Source organism: Telopea speciosissima, chromosome 1 (assembly GCF_018873765.1).
Source record: "Telopea speciosissima isolate NSW1024214 ecotype Mountain lineage chromosome 1, Tspe_v1, whole genome shotgun sequence".
Classification (NCBI taxonomy): domain Eukaryota; kingdom Viridiplantae; phylum Streptophyta; class Magnoliopsida; order Proteales; family Proteaceae; genus Telopea; species Telopea speciosissima.
In genome coordinates, this window is record NC_057916.1 from 24,726,509 (window position 1) to 24,749,338 (window position 22,830).

The window sequence follows — 22,830 nt, forward strand, 5'->3', positions numbered from 1 at the left end:
TATAAAGTAATGTGAATAGAGAATGAAGGGAAGCACGCTTGTGTTGCCCACAAGCCATCTCAGTCCTTCCCCCAACTGCTTTTTCCTTTTTGTTGTCAGTCAGCCTGATCCCTCAATATCACAGAAACATATACCCTTACGCCTCATTGATTTTGATTTTGAGGTAGAAGTGGATTGGAGTCATAGATCCCCTACCCACACCATTCCTCCTTCAAACTCTTCACCCTTTCCCCATCCCCTTCTAGCAATCATGTTATCTACACTTCAGAATACCCTCCCCATTCCCCCACCCCAGCCCCACAAGGTCTTTGGATTGAATTGGGCAACCCAAAGTCAAGAAAGTTTGGATTGGTTACTTTGTCAAATTTCGACCACAAATTCAATCATGCACCTTCACATGTAATAAAATACGCTTCCATGTATGTCAATGCACCCTCTTAATAGATCTAAAATTTTAATATTTTTATTTCGCTACATCCATGATTCCGTTAAGCTGAAACTTGACATGCAAACAAGAACCTTGGGATCTACCTACCCACACACAAAAAAAAAAATTCAACCCATATAAGATTATGTTGTGCCCACCCATAAAACCTTCTCCCGAATAGATAATAATTAATTACTCAATAAAACATGATGTGAATGGCTTAACTACATAGGAAAATGTATTGTTTACTTTGTTCTCATTTTTTCTAAGCTTCAAAATGTATTGTTTACTTCTTTCTTCTCAGTTTTTCTAAGGTTCATTATAGTTGCAAGTGGACTGAAGTGGAAATTAAACTAAAACAAATATAAAATAGAAACTGTCCTGGTCATTATCACATTTTATTGTTAGCTAACTCAAGTCCTACTAGATATAGTAATTAAAGTTTACCTTGGAACCAAGTTTTGGGATTTAAGGGAAAATATGATAGGTTAGAGATCTATTTGAAAAGTTCAATTGCCATAGTTTTCAACGTTTTAAATTAGTTACAAATTCCTGACTACAAAAAGTTTCCATTTTCTAATTCCAGCTCAGAAAACTAAATGGTTGAAATCTCCAAGCAGTCCAATTTTATGCAAATCAAAGGTAGTCCACCAATTGGATGGTTCACATAAATCTTACAATATAAACCATAAAACTGGGAGTGAATTTTCTTCCATCAAATTTGAAGAGAAAGAGTACAATCAATCTTGAATTACACATTCACTGAAAAGAATATTACCTAAAGAAGAACAAAAATGACCACATTATCCTCACATTAGCTTTGATCAGATATTGTGACCAGTTAGCTATTGTAACATAGAAAACAAGCATTTTATGCCAGCAACTATAATGAAAAAGAATTGTAACTGCACTTCCCGTGGATAACTCTAGCTCTGCTTTCTGAAACAGCATGAAGGCTGTTTGACCAGAAGGGCAACTTGTGTGAAACCCCTCCCTCAGTCACGTGTCTGGCATTTCTCATCACAGAACTGACATATAAAGCCAACTATATCAAAATGGATTCTTTATGTTGATGGTCCTCATTCAGAAGTTGACAGGAGAGTAAGAACTTCGATGGCCTTCTGGAGAAGGTCGTCTAAATTTCCTTAACAAAGATCCAAGTAAGCTCTGAAAGAAAAGGGGGAACAAAAACACAGAATTGTCAGCAAATTATAGAGACTGCAGCAGAAGCCATCATAAACATGTGCATAAGAAACTGCTCAAAAGGAGCAGGAATTCATAGCAGCAGTTTTTATCTATCCTGCCGTGTAGTCAGACTTTATTTTATCCTTATTTTTTTATTTTTTTTAAAACCTGCCCACCACCAATGGCTCCACAACTGCCATGTACATCCTCTAAAAAAATCCAAAGGAAAGACTATGCAATAGGTTTTTCTTCTCTATCGTAAGAAACCCTAGGCAGGAGAATCTTGGAACATGAGAGTGTGCACACAGAGGGCAGAAAATAATTTTTTAGTATAAAAGAATTCAAATTTTTGCAACTGGTTTCTGAATCTGTTTAACCTGAAGAAAATGCAGTGACACGTGATGTAGCATAAAAGTCGATCAAAGTCAGGCCAGATCAAACTGAACACAATTAACAAAAGGCATTCACATTGTAAAAAATCCCAATTAGTATTTATCACGTGTCTTAACAACCCCAAATGAATCTGCTGGAAGGAGTTATACTAAGGTAGCAGCAGTGACTATTGCTAGTGATGGTTAAGATGGAAAAGTTGCAGCCATACTCAAAGGTACAAGAAGCAACCATGCTGGTCTGAATTGATATGAAAAAGCAACTAATATCACTCTGAACAGTTTTTGTATGTTATTTGTTCTAGTTAATGCTAAGGATGAATAAAGTAACATCTCTTAAACTGGCAAATTGAGCCCTATGATCCACAGAGGGCTACAATCTTCTTTTTAGTATCTTACAAAGGTATGTATGATAAGTAAAAAAGCCTTAGTATTCTTTGTACACATTGAGAATAGTTCATTGAAAACCTGAAGCACCACTTCTGGACAGGTAGCAGTGATATAAGAAAATAACAAAAATCTCGATGAGAGTTTCCACCTCAAGAATTGTTTCTTTTAACATTTCTGCAAGTTTTGACAAGTTTGTGTATCCTGTAGTTCCCCTGGTACTGTTCCCTTGCACATTCGTGCACATCAGCTTAATTACTCAAAATAACAAAACAAGTCCAAAGTCCCTCACTTCATAAGCCGTTTATTCTGTGGAAATCCTAACCAAAACTGCAAATATTGGAGACACAAAACCATAGGTCTGTAGCTCTCCCTAGAACCTAGGTCCTAGTTCCTACAGCATAAGATTGACACAAGTCCACTCATGTTCAAGCTATGTCCCCATACAACACGAAAGTAAACTTTAAATGGTAGATGGAAGTCATACCTGCATCCTTTGTGGTAAACTAAGCCAAAACTCCAGGTTTGGGATAACCTGACAAAAGGACAATTAAGCATTTAAAAGTTAGTAACCAAAACCGAAAACTGTATTTCGAACAAAATGGTACTTGTTAAGCAATAATGTGAGGGGGGAGTCTCACAGTCCTTGTTAAGTCATGAGAGAGGTGTTAGACGTTGAGTTATTGTCTTCCTCCAAGTCATTGAGTCATTGTTGCTTACTTTAAGTCATCTTTGTCTTTACTTGTAATTAGACTCTTAGTAGGTTTCCTACTCTTGGTAGGTTTTCTAAATATAATAAATATTGTGGGACTAGACCATGGTAGAAAAAATTCTGGCTCCTATCCTGGCTCTAGAATTCCCTTCTTCTTCTTCTTCATCGTTTTCTCTCCTTTCTCCTTCTCACTTGTGCAGGTACTGGTTTTCAGGTTCTCATACTGTTACATGGTACCAGAGCCACTTTAAATCAGTACCTACCATTACTTCTCTGTTTTGAAAGACCTTTTAGGAGTTTGCTTCTTGTGGGTTGCAGCATCCTATGTTGTTGTATATTCTATGAACCCTGCTTGAGTAAAACATGAAAACTAGGGTTTCCTTTTCTGTTTTCATCCTCCTACTGATTGCATCTTGCGTGGATCTTCTACAACAAGAATCTAAACTGAAGGCATAGATTAACATCATAAATATGGAGTACATTACCTGCATATTTCATCTCTCAAGGATTCTACACTAGCGGCTCACATAATCTGCAATTTTCTGGTCTATTTTCAATCTGGCGGATGTCCTGTTTTTTGGGCAGTTTTGGCAGCAGCAATATCTACGCCTGTTGAGGATTTGACAATCAGACCCTAATAATATTTTAGGGCATTATTTCCCACCCTGGTAAGGTCCTTCGACATTAATTTGAGGCTGATCCAAGCCTCTGATTCTCTGTGGTGAGAAATCTCCTCAAATCTGAGATTTTGATCTCAGATTCTGGTTTTCTAATTCTCATCTCTTAATCTGCTGGTGAATCATTGCTATATTGTGGGGTTTTTAAATACTGTTAATATACTATATCTGACCAGAATTTGAGCACCATCAAAGTTGTTGACTTACTTCTATTGAACTGATATTTCTGGCCAGAATTGACTATTGTATTGGTGGTATTCCTCTTTACATTCTTATCAACCTTGGATTGCTGTGACTTTTATTGTTTAGTACTTTCATTAAGATATTGTTGCTGGTTACTCCTTCATATACATAATGGGTGATTCAAAACCTCTAGTGGACTCCTTCAATGTCCAGATTACTTTTGTCAAGCTTAATGGTGCATCCAACTATCTTCTCTGGGCACACACAGTCAAAGTTTATATTACTGCCAAATGGAAGATGAAATATCTAACTACGCCACCACCTGCTATGAATTCTGCTGAGCATAAGGAATGGACAATGGAAAATGCCACGGTACTTAGTTGGCTGCCAACATAACATTTCATACCAAAGCCAAGGGTGTCTGGGATGATCTCAAGGAAAACTATTCTCAAGATAAAAATATGTCCAGAGTATATGATTTATTTGAGAAATTCTTCTCCTTTAAACAGAATGGCAAATCTGTTGGCGACTATTGCAGTTCTCTAAAAGGTATGTGGGAGGAACTTAATGTGTACCAACCTCTTTCTACTAATATTGAAGTTCTGAAATCTCAACTTGTTGAATTCCTCGTTGTTAAATTTTTGTCTAGATTAGACTCTGATCTTCAGCCTATCAAATGCCAAATCCTTGCAGGAGAGAAAATCCCATCCATGAATGAAGCATTTCGTTGGGTTCAACGTATTGTGTCCTCCTCCTTCACCAAATCTGAATCCTCCTCTTCTAAGGATAATTCAGCCCTTGTTTCAAATAATGGAGGTCGTGGCCATGGTGCTGGTTTTCCTAGCAGAGGTCAATGTTCCGGGGGAGGCCGAGGCTGTGGTGGTGGTCGTGGCAGAGGACAGCCACCGGATCAAGGCATGCATCAGTGTACCTACTGTAGAAAGTTGAATCATATTGTTGATACATGTTGGGCAAAGCATGGTAAACCCGAGTGGGCTCAACAACTATCTCCTAACACTATTACTTTTGATTAGAGTTCTATTGTGGTGTCATCCTCTGACGCCAACCTTGCTTCTACATCTGGAGGTAGTCAGCATGTCTCTCTATTATGAGATGAATTAAATCAGTTAAGTGTATTCAGTAAATTGAGACATCTGCATCTACATCCACTGCTACTAATTGCTCACTCAAGTACTGGCACATTTCTTACCTCCTCTTCCACCTCACAATAGGTCATTGACTCTGGTGCCACCTCTCATATGACTGGTAAATAATGTATTTTCCTCTATTCAGAAGATTAATCACCCTTCTAGAGTCATACTTGCTAATGGCTCTTCTACTCATGCTTCTTCTTCTGGTTGTGTCTTTTTACCTTATCTTCCTACGTTAAACTTTGTTCTTCATATTCCAAACTTACCTTTAAATCTTTTCTCTGATAGTCAATTGACTAAATCATTTCATTGTTCAGTTACCTTCAATCCTAATTTATTTTTTTCAAAATCTCCAGACAAAGAACACGATTGGTGGAGGGCGTGAGAAGAATAGCCTCTATTACTTTGATGGTGTCACTCCTACAATTGCTTTTGCTACTTCCAATGTGTCGTCTCCTCTTCAGTGGCTTTACCGGTTGGGACATCTTTTCTTTCCAAACTCCAACATACGGTCCCCAGTTGAAAGACTATCTCTCGACTTGAGTGTGAAGCGCGTGAGCTTGGAAAGTATCATCGTACCTTGTTCCCTTCTTGTAATGTCTCTCAAAGTTTGTCTTTGTTTTCTTTAGTTCATTCTGATGTGTAAGGTCCGTGTAGTGTCAAGAGTCGACATAGGGCTTCTCGTGGATATGCCCGATTCTCAAACTATTTCTTTAATATATAAATTTGAATTCATTCAATTTGTCTTTAACTAGTTTGCTCACTTAATTACTTATAAGTAGAGCAACAGCAGCGTTCGGATCTGATCTATCTACTCGGCAATTCATCCGGTGATTTCACAGTCGCCAAAGAAGCCCCAAGAAAAATTTCAATGAGATCCATGGAGCAATTCTTAGCTAGCAAGCACTAGCTCCCAGTGCGACTTCATAAAAAGTTTGGTTTCTTCTATTTTGCTACCTTTGTTTATGACATTCAAATGACATGGTTATATCTATTAAAGGATCAATCTGAATTTTTATCTATTTTCAAGGAATCTTATCATGAAATAAAGAATCAGATTGGTGTTCAAATTAAAGTTTTTTGTTCTAATGATGCTTTAGAATATGCCCAACAAGAGATATCTGCATTTTGTTCTAATCATGGCATGATACATCAAACTATTTGTACATATACTCCCCAGTAGAATGGTGTTACTGAGCGGCAAAAATTGGCATAATCGCATGCCATCTATTGTCCTTGACAATCAATCTCCCTTTTGTGGTCTTTCCCCAATCTTCTCTGTTTGGTTTACCACTTGTACATGCTTTGTTCACAACCTTCGCCTAGTCTTGACAAATTATCTCCACGTGCTACCAAGTATGTGTTTCTCAAGTATGCTCGCACCTCAAAAAGGTTATCGGTTTTATGATCTTATCACGTGTCAGCAATTTGTCAGAGTTGATATTACATTTTTTGAAACTACAACATACTTTTCTATTGAGAGTCATAGGTAAGATACTGATCTTCTTAGTCTTCCAAATATTCCTCTTACCAACTCTACTACTCCTAAGAAATTGTAGGTATACAAACGTCATCCCAAGTCGACTACAACAGTCCCTGGTGATCCTTCGTTACCGCCCTCCATCTGACCCTTTGCCTAGGGATTCTTCCTCTACTGACTTGCCAATCGCTCTTCGTAAAGGTATTTGATCTTGTACTCAGAAATCTAATATTGCTTATCTTATTTCTAAATTTGTTAAAGTTTCTCACTTTCCACCTTTTCTTCGCAACTTTGCTTTGTCTTTATCTACTGCATTTGTGCCCACTAAGTACCAGGAAGCATTGTCGCATCCTGGCTGGAAGAATGATATGGATAGAAATGGATGCCTTGTTGGATTGTCAAACATGGTCTCCTACCGACTTACCCCTAAGAAAAGAGCTTATGCAATGTCATTGGGTGTACACTGTCAAGTATCTCTCAGAAGGTTCCGTTGAGCGTCTGAAAACTCGCTTAGTTGCCAAAGGCTACACTCAAACTAATGGAGTCAACTACTTTGAGACTTTTCTCCAATGGCCCATCTTAACAATGTTTGTTTTCTTATATCCTTGGTTGTTAATCTTGACTGGTCTCTATTTCAACTTGATATCAAAAAATGCTTTTCTTTATGGTGATCTTGAGGAGGTGTATATGGAGTAACCTCTTGGGTATATTTCTCAGGGGGAAAATGCATTAAAGGCTTGTCGTCTTCACAAGGTTATTTATGGGTTGAAACAGTCCCCTCATGTTGGTTTGACAAATTCAGTAAGGTCATACATGGTTATAGGTCCATTCAGTGCTTCTCCAGTCATTTTGTATTTGTTTGTCAACATAGCAATTAGAATTAAAGATTGCAAGAGAACAAATGAAGAAGATAAGAGGAGAAGGGAGAAGGAGAAAAAGAAGATGAAGAGAAGGAGAAGAGAAGTTGGCGGTAGAAGTGTGTGGAAGAGAATAGACTTCTCTCCCATATATTGATTCACTTAGCCAACAAAAGGAGAACTTACATATGTGCCCCCCCATACTAACATAATATAGTAAAGGGAGATAAAAAGGTAAAAAAGTAAAAACACCATACAACATAATGTACCAATACCCAAATTACCCTTATTACATGAACTCTAACACTACCCTCAAGCTGGAGAATAAATGTCATACATTCCCAGCTTGTATAGAAGGGTACTAAACCGGTAAGGAATGACCCTTTGGTGAAGATGTCAGCCAACTGATCACCAGTCCTAACAAAAGGGGTACATGTGTAGCCTGAGTCAATCTTTTCTTTGATGAAATGTCGGTCTACCTCAATGTGCTTGGTACCGTCATGTTGCACAAGGTTGTGAGCTATACTTATAGTACTCTTGTTATCAACTATCACAATACAGTCTCATAGGTGCCTCAGTATCAACCCCAACTCTTGGAACAACCTTCTCAACCAAAGGAGTTCACAAACTCCATGAGCCATAGCCCTAAACTCTACCTCTGCACTAGATCGGGCCACCATAGGCTGTTTTTTGCTCCTCCATGTTACCAAGTTACCACTCACAAGTGGACAATAGCCTAATGTAAACCGCCTGTCAGAAACTGAACCAGCCCAATCAATATTAGTGTAATCCTCTATCCTTAAGTGGTTGTGCTTGGCATATAATAGTCCTTTCGTTGGGGAGGACTTCAAGTATCTGAGGATGCGATAAACAGCATCCAAGTGCCCACTCTTAGGGGCAAGCATAAATTGGCTCACCACTCTAGCTGCATATGTGATGTCTGGGTGAGTCAAAGAGAGGTAGATCAGCTTCCCACTAGTCTCCGGTATTGCCCTGCATCAATAAGTGATGAACCACAATATTCTCCAAGACCGTGATTTTGTTCAATAGGAGAGTGTGTTGGTTTGCAACCCAACACCCCTGTCTCTTTCAACAAGTCCAGCACAAACTTCCTTTGACAAATATTTACTCCCTTCTTTGATCTTGGCACTTCAATCCCTAAGAAGTACTTCAAGGGTCTAAGGTCCTTAATCTCGAATTGTTGGGCCATGTAGGACTTCAGTCTACTTATCTCAACCCTGTCATTTCCAGTTACAACAATGTCATCCACATAAATGTGGTGGTACCATTACCTCGCCAAGTAATAAAATGTGGTCAGCTTGACTCTGGGAATACCCATTCTTCATAATGGCCTGTTTGAACCTCTCAAACAAAGCCTTTGGGGACTATTTGAGGCCATAAAGTGCCTTCTTGAGGAGACACACTTTCCCTTCCGCTAAAGGGAACTTGAAACCAGGTGGTAGTTGCATTTACACTTCCTCTTCTAAGTTACCATGGAGGAAAGCATTATTCACATCCAACTGATAGAATGGCCAGTTTCCATTAGCCGCCAATGATTAGAGAACTCTTATCGAGTTGTGCTTAGCCACAGAGGCAAATGTCTCTTGATAATCTATCCCATACACCTGACTATACCCTTTGGCCACCAACCTGACCTTATATCTCTCAACAACACCATCTGATCGATAAATGATTGTGTAGACCCATCTACACCCAACTAGAACTCTCCACCTAGGAAGATCAACCAACTTTCGAGTACAATTCTTCTCAAGTGCCGACATTTCCTCAAACATGGCTTCCTTCTACTTTGGGTCAGACATGCCGTCAGTGACATTCTTGGGAATGGAAGAAGATGAAAGGGAAGCAGAAAAAGCAACACTTGTAGGAGAGATAGCATCATAGGAAACGAACTGGGCTATGGGATTAATGCAAGCTCTCTTCACTTTCAACTAGCAATGGGAAAATCTAACTCAAAAGGAGGAAGAATGTTACTTGATTGAAGAGGGTGTATCTCAGGATGTGGATCCAAAGAGGATTCTTGGCAGGTCTTTTTTCCCTTACTTTTGTACACCAATAACTCCTTCTCATTACCAGAACCAACACCTAAATGACCACTAGTATCAACAACATCCACTTCTTTGTGTTTCCCACTATCAAGCATAAATGGATGAATAGGTAATGGAAGAGGAAAATGAGTGATATCAACAACCTATTCACTTCCATTATTCCCCCCAGAAAAGGATGTTGATGAGGAGTAAAGATAGGAACAGATTAGAAGAAGGTAACATCTTTGGAGAGAAGTCACCTTTTGGAAGAGGGATGATAGCAGTTATACCCTTTAGTAGAGGAGGAATACCCAAGAAATAGGCATTTGAGGGACTTGGGGTCCAATTTAGTCTGCAAACTTATTAACATGGATATAACAGACACACCCAAACACCTTGGGGGGAAGAGAGAAGGCATAAGTCTGAGGAGACAAGGTTTTTAAAGAGGATTTGGAACCAAGGAGTTTAGCGGGCATGAGGTTGATTAAGAAAGCAACAAAAAAAGGGGCATCCGACCAAAAGGTCTTTAGGACATGAATGCCAAATAGTAGACTCCTAGTGACTTCCAACAAGTAGCGCTTTTTCCTCCCAGCTACCCCATTCTATTGGGGTGTATCAACACAAGCAAGCTGATGGACAATGCCATTATCGGTAAAAAAAAAAATTGGAATCCACCATACATGTATTCCCCCCTCTATCAGAACAAACAATTTTGATTTTATTTTTAAATTGAGTACAAATCATATGATAAAAATCTTTGAAGACATCATAAACATCACTCTTATGCTTCATCGGATAAGTCCAAAAGGACCAAATCACTCTTATGCTTCATCAGATAAGTCCAGAAGGACCAGGAATAATCATCAACAAATGACACAAACTAACGATAACTAAACAAGGAAGTAATGGGGGAAGGTCCCAAACACCAGAATGCACAATGTGAAACCTCTACCACGCAAATCTCTATGAGAGCTAGAAGTAAGAGCAGACCACTCAAGAGATGATACAGGTTCCATAGCCACTCTTCAGGTCTCCTCACTTTGCAAGTAGCTGGATGGACTCATATTCCTGGTTCAGACCACCAAGAAGAATTAGGACACGCTCCTTCTCAAGTGTCCGGTAAACCTTAGCTTCATCCTCTAGATTGGATAGTTGGAGATCCCTACAGTGAGCATACTCCTCCCACAGGCCACTAACAACATTATAATACTCAGAAATGGTCTCATCTCCCTGCTTCATTGTGATGACTTTCTGGAGGAGTTGATAAACCTTAGCAAAGTCACCTACTCGGTCAAAGGTCTTGGAAACCCTATCCTAAATGTCCTTGGCAGTCTTCTTTCTCATAAACCTCCTCCCAATCTCAGGTTTCATAGAGACGATCAGCCAAGTCATAACAATGGAGTTCTCGGTCTCCCATTTCTGATACGTTGGAGCACTGGGATCAGGGGCTTGAATCGTAATTGTAACATACCCAAGCTTCCCCCTATTTCTTAGGGAAAGCTTTACCGAATGAGCCCAGTCCAAGTAGTTGGTGTTATCCACTTGTCCAACTTCACAATGGAAATCTGCGCGTTGGAGTTCTCACAGGCCATCGTGGTAGGATGAGAGTCATTTGAAACACTGGCCAAAGCATCCATAGGTCCACTGACCTCAGACATAATGAAGGAACTCTCTTAGAAATATGGGAAAGATATCTAGACCAAGTGGGGAGTACACAATCAACCCAAACACACTTCCACAGAACTCAAGAAAAAATCCAGCAAAAAGAAACAAGCACCAAACTTGAAGTAACTCCACTCAAACACATCCGTCAAAAGAGTAACATCATCTCATGGTAGCTCAAAGAATCCATACAAAGTAGTTCACCACTATTATGTAACAGAAACCATCACACATTGCATCTCAAATGCACAAAGAAGCAGAAAAAAGGATATTGGTGGTACCTGGCAGACCATAAGGGATTGAGTTGTATGCTAACAACTCCTTCCTTCAATGACGAAGACCATTGAGCTATCAAAGAGGAACCCTAGGTGATTCACATGGGCCATACCCCAGCCCCAACTGTTTCCGGAAGAGAGATAATGAGAAAAAAATCAAAAAAAGCTGGCGGTAACCCTAGAAATCTGCCTTTGTCGATCATAGTACTAAAACTCGCGAAATTTCGGTCGAGATATCGAATATTTCGAGTATCTCGACCTGTCCAAAACAAAACGCAAGTCCGATATGAAAACATGCAATATTTCGATATTTCGGTCATCTCGTTTCGGAAATTTCGGAAATCTCAGTAATTTCGGTAATCTTGTTTCGAAAATTTCAGAAATCTCGGTCATTTTTGGCATTTTACACCCACAGAAAAATACCATATTTCGACGACGGTATCTCGGAAATTTCGGTCAGACCGAAACACCGAAACGAAACGAGATTTAGTACCATGTTGTCGATTCGGAGCTTCAAGGATCTCACGCTCTCACATAGGATCTTCTTTTGGTGCTCTAGTAGCCTCCATTCAAGACCTATTGCATACTTTCTTCAATCTATTCACATGGTAGTCTCTTCCTTGGAACCCCGTTGTACCCTAGGGTTCCAAAGAGAGGGTAGAGATGTGGAACTTGTAATACGACTCTCAAACCAACCGTGGAGCTGTAATACCAAGTTAGAATTAAAGATTGCAGGAGAAAAAAGGAAGAAGGCGGAAGGAAAAGGGAGAAGAGAAGTTGACGGTAGAAGTGTGTGGAAGAGCATAGACTTTTCTCTCCTATATTGATTCACTTAGCCAATAAAAGGAGAAATTACATATGTGTTCCCAAGACTAACATAATGTAGTAAAGGGAGATAAAAAGGTAAATCTCTAATATTTGGACTTATAGGATTGGCCCATTACAATAGTAACCAAAAAGACTTAGCCCATGGCCCATGTAATCCATTAGGCACTCAAAAGCTTAACTTAAACAGAATTTAAACGATTAAACCATAGGTTCAGTTGGACTCAATAAACTAAACCAAACCAAACCAAACCCAAAACAACAAGCCCATCTTCACCTCTTGCTGGAATTCTGCATCAGAAGGTGTAAACGTCTCACTCCTCAAAGACTAAAGCCTTACATTTTCTCTAGTTCATTTTGGTTATTTTGTTTCTTAAAATCTAAGAGGTATCAAACAATTCCATTCAACAGCAGTGAAGAACATGGAACCATTAGTCACAAATATAAAATAGGAATATAATTCATCAAAATCAGGGAAAATACATAAATACAAACATCAGTCAACATAGAGAAAAATAATCAAAAGGAGGGACACAATTGAAGGAAGGGCACATACTTCTATACCATGAACTCCAAGGAAGAAAAATCGATAAACTGTACCAGCCAATAAATACCCTCCTAGGAGGCACAAAAATCTGAAAATGAGAGTTACGCATCAATCTAGATAGGTCCATGCAATGTAAAAACTTAAAAACACAAATCAAAACAATTTATTACACACATAATAGTCAAAATACTCACATGGTTGTGAGAGTACCTAACCAGCCCCACCCTCCTCCATGAATGGATATAACCTCAGCACAAGCAGAGGGATGTCTTAGCCTTGTAGCCTGTAACAGAGCAGGAGTTATAAATCAGACACAGTACATGGCATTGGAAGTTTGAATTCTACAAGATGAGCATGTGACTTTCTTTAATATGATGAACCGATTGGACTTATAAATGTTGAAAGAGCTGACCAGACAAGCGAAAGAAACTATCTTAGATGAAAATGTCAGTACATAAAAGTTGTAACATCACTTAAGGTCTTAAATCCATTCCTGTGGATGGATGACAGCACCTACACATCATATTCAAATGTTCTAATTCAGAAAGCTGAAACTTAGCACCACCATTTATACTCATTCATTCCTTTTACTTTCATAACTGTGTCAATATTTTCTGAAGTTGACTTATGAACATACATCAGAGACCAACATACCAGCAACACATTTTGCCAAAAAAGGGGGGAAAAAACCATGCATGCATGGACATGCAAGTGCATGTGACAGATTTTTCAAGATGATTAATTTTACTCAGCAACATGCATCAGGGACCAACCCCAACCCCCTCCTTCCCAATTAGAGGCCAACTGGGTCTGTGTTTAGTACCATCATGATCTGCAGATGAGGCAAAAGTCCATTTGGCTCTTTATATTTTAAGAAGTCACAACATAATATATTAAATATAAAAATAAAAAATTTGGATGAAAGTGAAGAGAGCTCAATATCTGTTGACTAAAAGTGATGACATGTTGCAACAAAACCATCAATATACTGCAGAAAGAGGTGATTTACATGCATACATCCCTCCTCCCCTACCCCCCTCCCCCTCAACCCAAAAAAACTACTAGGTCCACGATGGGGCACAAATCTATATACCGAAACATTAGTACTGAAAGCATGAAAATTTTCTCACTCACATAATCACATGTCCCTAATTTCTCCAGTGTGTATGGTCCCTACAAAGAGAGAAGGTCCAGATAATCTTTAGCCACATCCCAGGAAGAAACCAACTTTAGGAAAAGATGAATGTGCAAGAGATGCTCAGAGGTGAAGTCTCACCTGAAGTCCATTTGAATCACAAAAAATAAAAACAGAAAGTGAACAGTTATTATCAGAACCACTATTTGACATCTTAACAACAACCCCCGTAGTAGGATTCGTTTTATCTGTAAAATTCATTCATATAGAAATTAGAAATCTCAATCAACTGAAAATGCTTAAATCAAAATAAAGTAGGCAAAAATATATATATATATATATATATATATATATATATATATATGCATACGTATCTCAGCGTCTCACAGTCAAATTAAAAGGCAGAAGGTAAAAGTAGATCACGTCATAAGACATTGACAATACAGAACATGGAGAAACTCATGGCTGGGTAAAACAAATATTACCCATACTTGGGTGAAGACAGCACGTTTGATTCACAAACCTGGACCTAAGATATCCAGTCCCAAATATTGATGCCAAGTTAAATCATGATATCATTTCCAAAAATATGGTATAACAAGAGAGAGACGATGATGCCATATTGCAAAATTAGGGATGCATAATAGTGTGGACATAGAAACATTTTCACCTAAGCACCATCAACCACTAACCTACTTATCTTCCCAAAAAATAAAAATTAAGATAACACAATTTCTCTGTAAAGTTAACATCTTTGCAAATACAAAAATTTAAAAAGCAGGGACAAGCACAATTTTATGGAGAACCAAAACCTTTTTTTTTCAAACTTTGAGTACTTTCACAACCCATCAAGATTAAACTTTTCTACATGGACCTAAATATTTCCATGCAGCAGTTTGATTAGAATCCAAATTCTACAGACATATTATCCATATCATCCTTGATTCATATAGCAAGTTTCAGCTGAAAAGCATTATAGTATGTTGCATGTCACTTATGGTCGAGATTTGGAGGGGTATGATACCATTTGATAGAGTTTAGTTTTGAAACCATGACAGATGGCAATCCGCATAGTCCCTATCTATCCCACAGTTATAATGCCACATCAACCATCCATTGCTTTTATGGCTGAAAATATAGGGAAGAAAATTCACTAGATGGTGGGACATATGGTTGAGATGGGCCAAATATTTTGACATGTATACAATCCAAGGGGTGTTCTATCCATTCAACCGTCAGTTCGACTTAGCAAGCCCCCACAAGGATCAAAAACTTGAGAACTGTGGATATTAGCATATCCACAAAGGTACTTCTAAGTAATATTATTCCTTCGCAGAGCAGGAGGAGAATGTTACCAATGAGATTAACGTCAATGCTCGAGGCTCGCCCAATCGTAGTGCAGACAGGATATCCTGACATATCAAACAGATCCAATTAGGAAGTTGTATATGACAATCTCCCGTCAAATTCTGCAAACAGTGTTTCTAAGGAAGGAGGTCCCCAGCAATAGTTAACACATTATAGCAAGTAAAGCAAATTCGCAAAGGGAAATGTAGAAAATTTAAATAATGAAAAAGCAAGAAACATTAACATTAGGAAACCCATTATAAAACACAGAAATGAAATGTTTACATTAGGACAGAAGGCAGTATAAAACACAAAGAAACCATCAATACACCTTCCTTAACTATGTGCTTAGCGGTCAGATGGAAACAAAAAAAAGAGGGGGGGAGAAGAATTATGTGCTGCTTCAATCTTCATCCTCAAGCAGTGGAGGGGCACCCTAGGCGTGCACGCTGGCCAAGCCATAACTCTCTTATAAATGCAGAATCATCAGCATTTGATCTTAACTTAAAGCTGTCAATTACTATGGAGAATAAAAATGGAAGGAGAAGAAAATCCATTTAATTCTACAAATACACACTGTCACAAGCCCACATACACCATCACAGGGGAGTCGCCGACAGTTAGGTCGCAGTCACAGGCTTGCAGCCATCGCGAGGGAGTCACGTAGGCAAAAAGGCACCCAGACATGTCCAAGACAACTAGATGCCTTATCTGTCTAAGGCATCCAGAACTGTTTTAGTCCAAAAAAGGGGGGAAAAGGGAAAGAAGGGATAAAAAGAAGAAACGAATAAGAGAGAACATCTTGGAACAATAATCAGCACACGGTACAGGGCACATTTTCCTCAAATAAGACGCTCACCTAAGGCGTCTAGCATGGTTCGAAATTTCACCATATTTCGTGAACTATTTCAGTTTCGACATTTGTTGGAATGAAATCACTAACGATGTGGAAGGTTTGCAGTTTTTTGGAAGAAATTTCGCTGTTTCGTTGGGGTTTTGTAATTTTTTGCCATATCACTCCCGTACAAGCATGGAACAAGTTGTTGGGCACTTGGGCAGTAGTGGAATGCATCAAAAGTGACAATTGAAAACTGCATTGTTGGAACATTTTTTAAGATTCAAAATTGAATGTATAGCATTTTTACCAAAATGTAATTTTTAAAAAAAAAAAAAAAAGGGTAAATATTTGGTGGTTGGCCTTCATATTTTATACGTTACACACTGTAGCCCAATCTACAACTTCATGGAGCAGGGTTTAAAGTTACAGGCCATAGCCCGATCTAGACTACCAAACTAGAGTCCGAATTCAAACTACCATTTTGGGTTTTTTTTTTTTTGGGGGGGGGGGGTGTGTGGAGAAAGAGCACCACCCAGTCGTGCAGCGCCCACCGCCCTATGTCAGGGCGCAGGGGCGGCATGCGCTGCGCAACCGGGTGGCATTCTCTTCCCCTTTTTTTATAATTCAAGGGTTTCACTATGTTTAAAGGACCTAAAATAGAGTTTCCTATAAGTTTCAGGACCTAATTTGGCAATTTGGACCAACCATCCAGCAAAACCTACCAAGTTTCGCCCGAAATTTTGCCATTTTGCAAAACATTTTGGTTTCGAGTTAGGCGAAACCAATCTCGAAATCAAAACCTGGAACTATGGTGCCTAGGCACCTAGCAACCGCCATAGCTCCCCTTGGGACCATGACAACTATACTAGTATACTCCCTCCCAAGATATGAAGGAAAATTAGGGGATAGGGTGCTACTGAATCCATAAGTCCCAATTGTGGACTGCACTAAGGATGACATTGCATGCCCTCGTCGGATACATTCATAATGATGCCTATGCAAATGCAACATATTAAAATAAGATTAACCAATGACCAGTTCCCCCAATTTAAACAGATAACTGACTAGATAAATTTAAATTTATTTTCACCAGGGAGTGGACAGAAAAAATATCTACCATTTATATCATTAGCCACAAGAGCACTACATGTCATCCCACAATGTGATGGACCCCCGCAATCCTACAATATCAATCAAGACAAAGAATCAGCAAAAACAACATAAAAGCAGCAGACAGCAACAAAATATTTGCTGTACTATTAACTCCGAATACCCCATAATTTTCTGTCAGTTAACACATTACAAAAAGGAAATCAAAGAGAGCATCCAGAATTTCTATGTTCATATTCATAAAATATGCCGTTTTCTTTCTAGAGCACAAGTTTCACCAGCAAGAACAGGCCTTTTAATGTATGCCAACTAGCAGGACCAATAAGCAACAGCAATGTGTGGTGATGGCAGCGACCAGGCAACTTAAAGGGTGTTTGTGTGTCACCAATCCAGGCAAGGCATAGAAGGTCATTGCATAGGGTTCTAGGTATGTGTCTAAGCCACCAGGCAACCACCTTTGTGTAATATTGTTTACGTTCCTGCCCATTCAATTGTGCTGACTACAAACATGAAGCCTTTTTGAATGGATCTTCATGTTGATGCATAAGATTACAATAGATTCTGTTTTAAAACCTTTCATGTTTAGTTGCACTCGAAAGGATTCTAACACTAATAGTTTGTTGTCATCCTTGTGCTTTATACTATATCACGTTTAATCTTCTGTATGTCAAAAAAAAAAACAGAAGTGGCCTTCTAATCAACTGACATGATTTTCCATTATTTTTTCCTCTTGGGTTATCCCCCTTGTCTTCTTCTTAATGCCCTAACGTCAGATTTGAGATGAAGTTATCAGAGATTGATCTTTAACTTGTATCAATCACCATTGCTGGATCCATTAAATGGTAGGTTTCAACCTCCGGCAAGCACACCACTCTTCCTGTATGACATTTGCAAACCCTTCCCTGTTGAGTTTCTCAATCTATGGTACAAGAACCTACACCCCTTGGGGTCAACCCTACACCAAAGGTTGTATATATCTAACTCAAAGCAAATCTGAAGGTGATAAATAGAGATAGAAGAGATTGGGCCCAACCACCAAAAGGACACAAAAATGATTTTTCAGAATCATCCTATAAGACAATTAACTCTTCTCGGCTTCTGCTTAGTATAAGTGCCATTTTTCCTCCTAGATACTGCCAATCCTTACTAGGGACAACTATAAATAAGGAAGAAAGAGAGAGAACAGCAGCCCTTAAACAAAATTTAATCAATGCAACTGAACAGAAAGCAACACAAAGAGCACAATAGTCAACTAATATGTTATATCTCTTGCTGCCTGGTCAATTAGGTATATAAATGAAATATCGCATTGGAACATGGAAGAAATTACCTGGCAGTCAAAACAGCGAGGTGGATCATGGTTGAATATCATTCCATCGCAAAGCTGCTCAATTCAATCCAAGCCCAATCAGGAACAGTATAGCTTAAAGCACAGAGGTCAGAGAATGTATTTGCACAATATCATTTCAAATCCTATAGCTAGAGCCACCACAATTATTAGCATGTCCGGTTAAATTAATGGGTCCCACCATGGAATAGTAACATAATTGATATACAGAGTAACCTATTTTATTGCTTCATTCAATAACTCTTTGTCTCAGGTGTTCACATAGGAGAGGAGAACAGAGTTTTAAAAATTTGTCATAGGCATAAGACAGTATAAAATGGCAATACAAGTGACTTTAAATGTAAAGACCTAAAGCGTAACCTGATGGAGCCAACCTGAAACCAAAGCACAGTCTCATTTGCTGCTACCCTGTAAAATCTGCAATAGAGCACGAGTTCATCCTTTATTTAGATACGGATATTAGTATTCCTTACACCTTTCAAACAGAAGTCCTCAAAAAACATCCCATGATGAACTCAAAGGTGAAAGTAATGAATCTGACAAACAAATTCCATGAAGAAAGAAAGACAGTACCAGATTCTTTTGTATCAACAATACTATCTGAGTACGAGAAAAATGAAAGAACCTAATCTTCCCCCAAAAGTATCTACGTCAGTTCTATCTAATAGGCACAGTCAAGCTCATAATCGAAATACCAACACCTGTGTCCAACTAATTAGGATAACAAAATAACATAGAATTCCACATTCTGGATGTTCACTTCCCTCGAAAGTTAATAACAGTATTGCTTCCAGTAAATAATTAAATATATGAAAATTCATCATTTCTTTGTCATGTTTTCTTAACCCTGTCTGAAAGAACCAAAGCTCAAAGTTATAGTCATTTCCTCACTGTTTACGGAAAATTAAAGCAGCTCCAGAAATAGGAAACGGCAATATATGAATAACAGAAACAATTCGAATATGAATACGTACTAGGTACCATTCTGTGACGTCCAAAAAAAGTGAAAAATGTAATTGGATAAACATCCCAGCACAACCATTACAATTTAATATTAGGAAACAGCAAACTAAATCAAGAAGATAATAACCACCATTCTTGGGACCAAGAAACACTTCCATGAAGGAATTGAACAATTTGGGAAATAGAACAAATATACAGAAATTCTAACGGGAGAAACATAAAAAGGTGAGTGTCCCTTTACACGGACTGTAGGAATTTTAGCTACGAGATTTCTAATTGAATCCTAGATAAGCACGAATTACATAGCCAGAAGCGAACCAAACCAGATTACAAGAATGAATAAATAAGAAAAAGTAGCGTTACCCATCCTCACTGAGGACACCGTGAGGGTATTTTTGGGTGGGAGACGCCAAGCTGAAGTTGTAGAGGTCGTTGCGGTGAATGAGGCTGAGTTCGCATACTGCCGAGACAGCGTTGAAAGAACCTCCAAGTACAAATGAGACGAGGAGAACCCAATTGAGGAGATCGCCTCGAATCGCCATTAACGAACGATCACATAGCAAAGTATTCGCAGCAAAGAACATCCGGAGACTTGTTTTTTTTTTTTTTTTTTGGTAAGAACATTCGGAGACTTCGGTGAAAGATAGCACACGAGTTAGAGCGAAAGAACCAGTGAAACCAAAACAAGTTTCCCGGTACATTTCCAATTTGCCCATCAAAAGTTTCATACTACGATATTTTCGTGCTTTGTCTAAAGGATAATATAGTCATTGAACTCCACAAAAGGGCCGAGACTACATTTAGAGATAGTCGGCGTGGCTACCGTGCAGACACGTGGACAATTTATAAATGGTAACTTTAGTAGAGTGCCAGGTGAAAGTTGGAATGACCACTCTACCCCTGCCCGAACACACTGCCCGGGTGAGATCCTGTTAGAGGAACTGGGAACTGGACCGGACAGAGAGAACTGGAAGAGATAATTTTCCCACAAGGGACCCACTTCACGTGCGAAAATTCTCCCCCCCACCCTCCCATGCTGTTGGTGTGGTGTATTGGGTTATGGTTTGAATACATGGAATCCGAATGGAGGAATCGCGGCTGATACCAAGTTGAATATTCAAATGTGTTATACATAGGAAATAATTATGAATTATCTTCAATTTTTTTACTAGTATATCAGAAAATAAATGAAACTTAGTAGCTAGCTCTACATTACATTTGAATCAAGAATTCTGAAAAATCAAATATATCATATTATATTATAAGTGTAGAAACTCAAAAGTCATGGTAAATTTTTTTATATCAGAAATACCCTTCAACAATATCAATAAGCCCCAAAAAAATACCTTTCATTAATTATTAATTATTAATTGTTATAATTTTCGGTTAAATTAAATTCTTCCTCCATTGATAAACCCCCGCCTCAATGTTACATTAATTATTCTTTTATAAAAATTAATGGACCAATCGTTTTCCTACTCAATTTTCTCACGTTTTTTCAGATAAATTCAATAAAAGATAATTATTATTAATTATTAATTATAAATTATAAATTTTAAAGAGAGAGTAAAATAATCCCATTTTTCATTGAATAATGTATAAAATCCCACTTTCCAATGTATAAAATAATCCCATCTTATCTTACCAAAAAAAAAATTACAATATTATCCATTATTCCTTGAACAATCGATAAACCCCCCTCAATTAATTGTTATAATTTTGAAAATACCCTTCATTAATTATTAATTACTAATTGTTTTAATTTTCAGCTAAATTAAATTCTTCCTCCATTAATAAACCCCCTTTAATGTTACATTAATTATTCTTTTATAAAAATTAAGGGACTAATCATTTTCCTACTCAGTTTTCTCACTTTTTTCAGATAAATTCAATAAGAGATAGTTATTATTAATTATTAATTAGAAATTAGAAATTAGAAAGAGAGAGTCAAATAATCCCATCTTATCTTACAAAACAAAAAATTTACAATAGTATCCATTATTCCTTGAATAATCGATAAACCCCCCTCAATTAATTGTTAATTGACAGAAGAAAAAAAATGCTAAAGATGTTATGAACAACATTTCTAAAGTGTTATTGCTAGATCTGGATAATATAATTGATTTTAAGCTAGAATTATAGTTTAAATACTGCTCAATGTCTTTACTAAGATACAATTAAAAATGTATATATTATAAAATGAAAAGCAGTTTTAAAGAAATAAAAGAAAAAATGGATTACTGTAATGTTTGTTTATATAAACGATTTTATTATTTAAGTAAAACATCTAAAATGTTGGGTGTTCATTTCGGTGATTCATACATGAAAAAAAACAAACATGTGCAACTTTACTAGTATATATATATATATATATGGAATTATTTGCTTCTACTCCCAGATTCCAGTTTCTAGTGTTTTGGACCTTTTGGTCGATTCCATATTATTTGATCTAATTCAAACCAAATATGATGGAGGTTGAACTTGTGTAGGGCTGTCAAACGATCCGTTCGGTCTGGTTAAATTGGTTTCAGCTCGAGAATGAGTGAGACCAAAATCAAACCGTTAAGGAATTTCATTTTTCAATCGATTTTGGTTTATTTTGATTTTCCAACATCGGGTTGATACCAGTTTTGATTAGTTTGTTTTTGGACTTGAATCACAATGAAAATTTACATTCATAATCTGTAGTGATGAATAATTCTGTAAAAACAATTTAAATCATCTTTGCCCGATAAAACATGTCAACAAAAAGGGACAAGGAAATTGATTTGATGTGTTCGTGTTGTAATCGGAACAAAGGGGAATACATTGTAAAAGGAAGATAACTTTTTTTTTCTTCTTCTTCTGGTAATAGAAGATAACTCATATTGGAATCAATGAAAAAATATAATTTGTAGCAAAATCATTGTTACAAATCAAAATAATTGTTTATCATTGTAAGAGAAGATAACTAATATTTAAATCGATTAATAACTAATTAGTGAGAAGGTAACTAATATTGAAATTATAAAGTGAATCTTACTATCAAATCATTTGTTTAAATGTCTAATAATTAATTCTGTATGGTGAACAAGGAAATCAATGGAAGCATTCTTACAAATCAATTTACCTAATCATAACTTGATACTCGCTGATTTGTAACAATTCCCTTTACAACCAGAAATATTTTCACTAATATTGAAATCAATGGATAACCAATTCACTTATTCATAACCTCATACACAGTGGTTTTTGCATTGGTTTCATTCGGTTCGATTTTGGTCTAGATATCGGTCGTTTCAATGTGG

General features: G+C 37.7%; 1 protein-coding gene across 2 annotated transcripts; it reads right to left on the bottom strand.

The window, feature by feature from the left end:
• Positions 1–924: 924 nt before the first annotated feature.
• On the bottom strand, positions 925–20,136 carry LOC122663839. 2 transcript variants are annotated; one of them, XM_043859490.1, is made up of 11 exons: positions 19,907–20,136; positions 18,955–18,997; positions 18,563–18,616; positions 17,240–17,303; positions 15,293–15,349; positions 14,079–14,185; positions 13,937–13,975; positions 12,997–13,085; positions 12,812–12,890; positions 2,876–2,923; positions 925–1,594 (listed from the first exon to the last, which is right to left on the bottom strand). In XM_043859490.1, the coding sequence occupies exons 1-11, from the start codon at positions 20,125–20,127 to the stop codon at positions 1,511–1,513; spliced, it is 885 nt and encodes a 294-aa protein (XP_043715425.1). In that variant the 5' UTR covers positions 20,128–20,136; the 3' UTR covers positions 925–1,510. The 2 variants fall into 2 exon arrangements, with proteins under 2 accessions (XP_043715425.1, XP_043715433.1); XM_043859498.1 differs by having other exon boundaries at positions 18,941–18,997.
• Positions 20,137–22,830: the final 2,694 nt, after the last annotated feature.

Bases quoted from the DNA above. Each gene is read 5' to 3' on its own strand.
- LOC122663839 (XM_043859490.1), bottom strand. From the start codon at position 20,127: ATGTTCTTTGCTGCGAATACTTTGCTATGTGATCGTTCGTTAATGGCG. The intron at 18,998-19,906 runs GTAACGCTACTT...GCTCTATTGCAG, and splicing joins GGTGTCCTCAGTGAGGATGG to ATTTTACAGGGTAGCAGCAA. The intron at 15,350-17,239 runs GTAGATATTTTT...TTGATATGTCAG, and splicing joins TGTGGCTAATGATATAAATG to GATATCCTGTCTGCACTACG.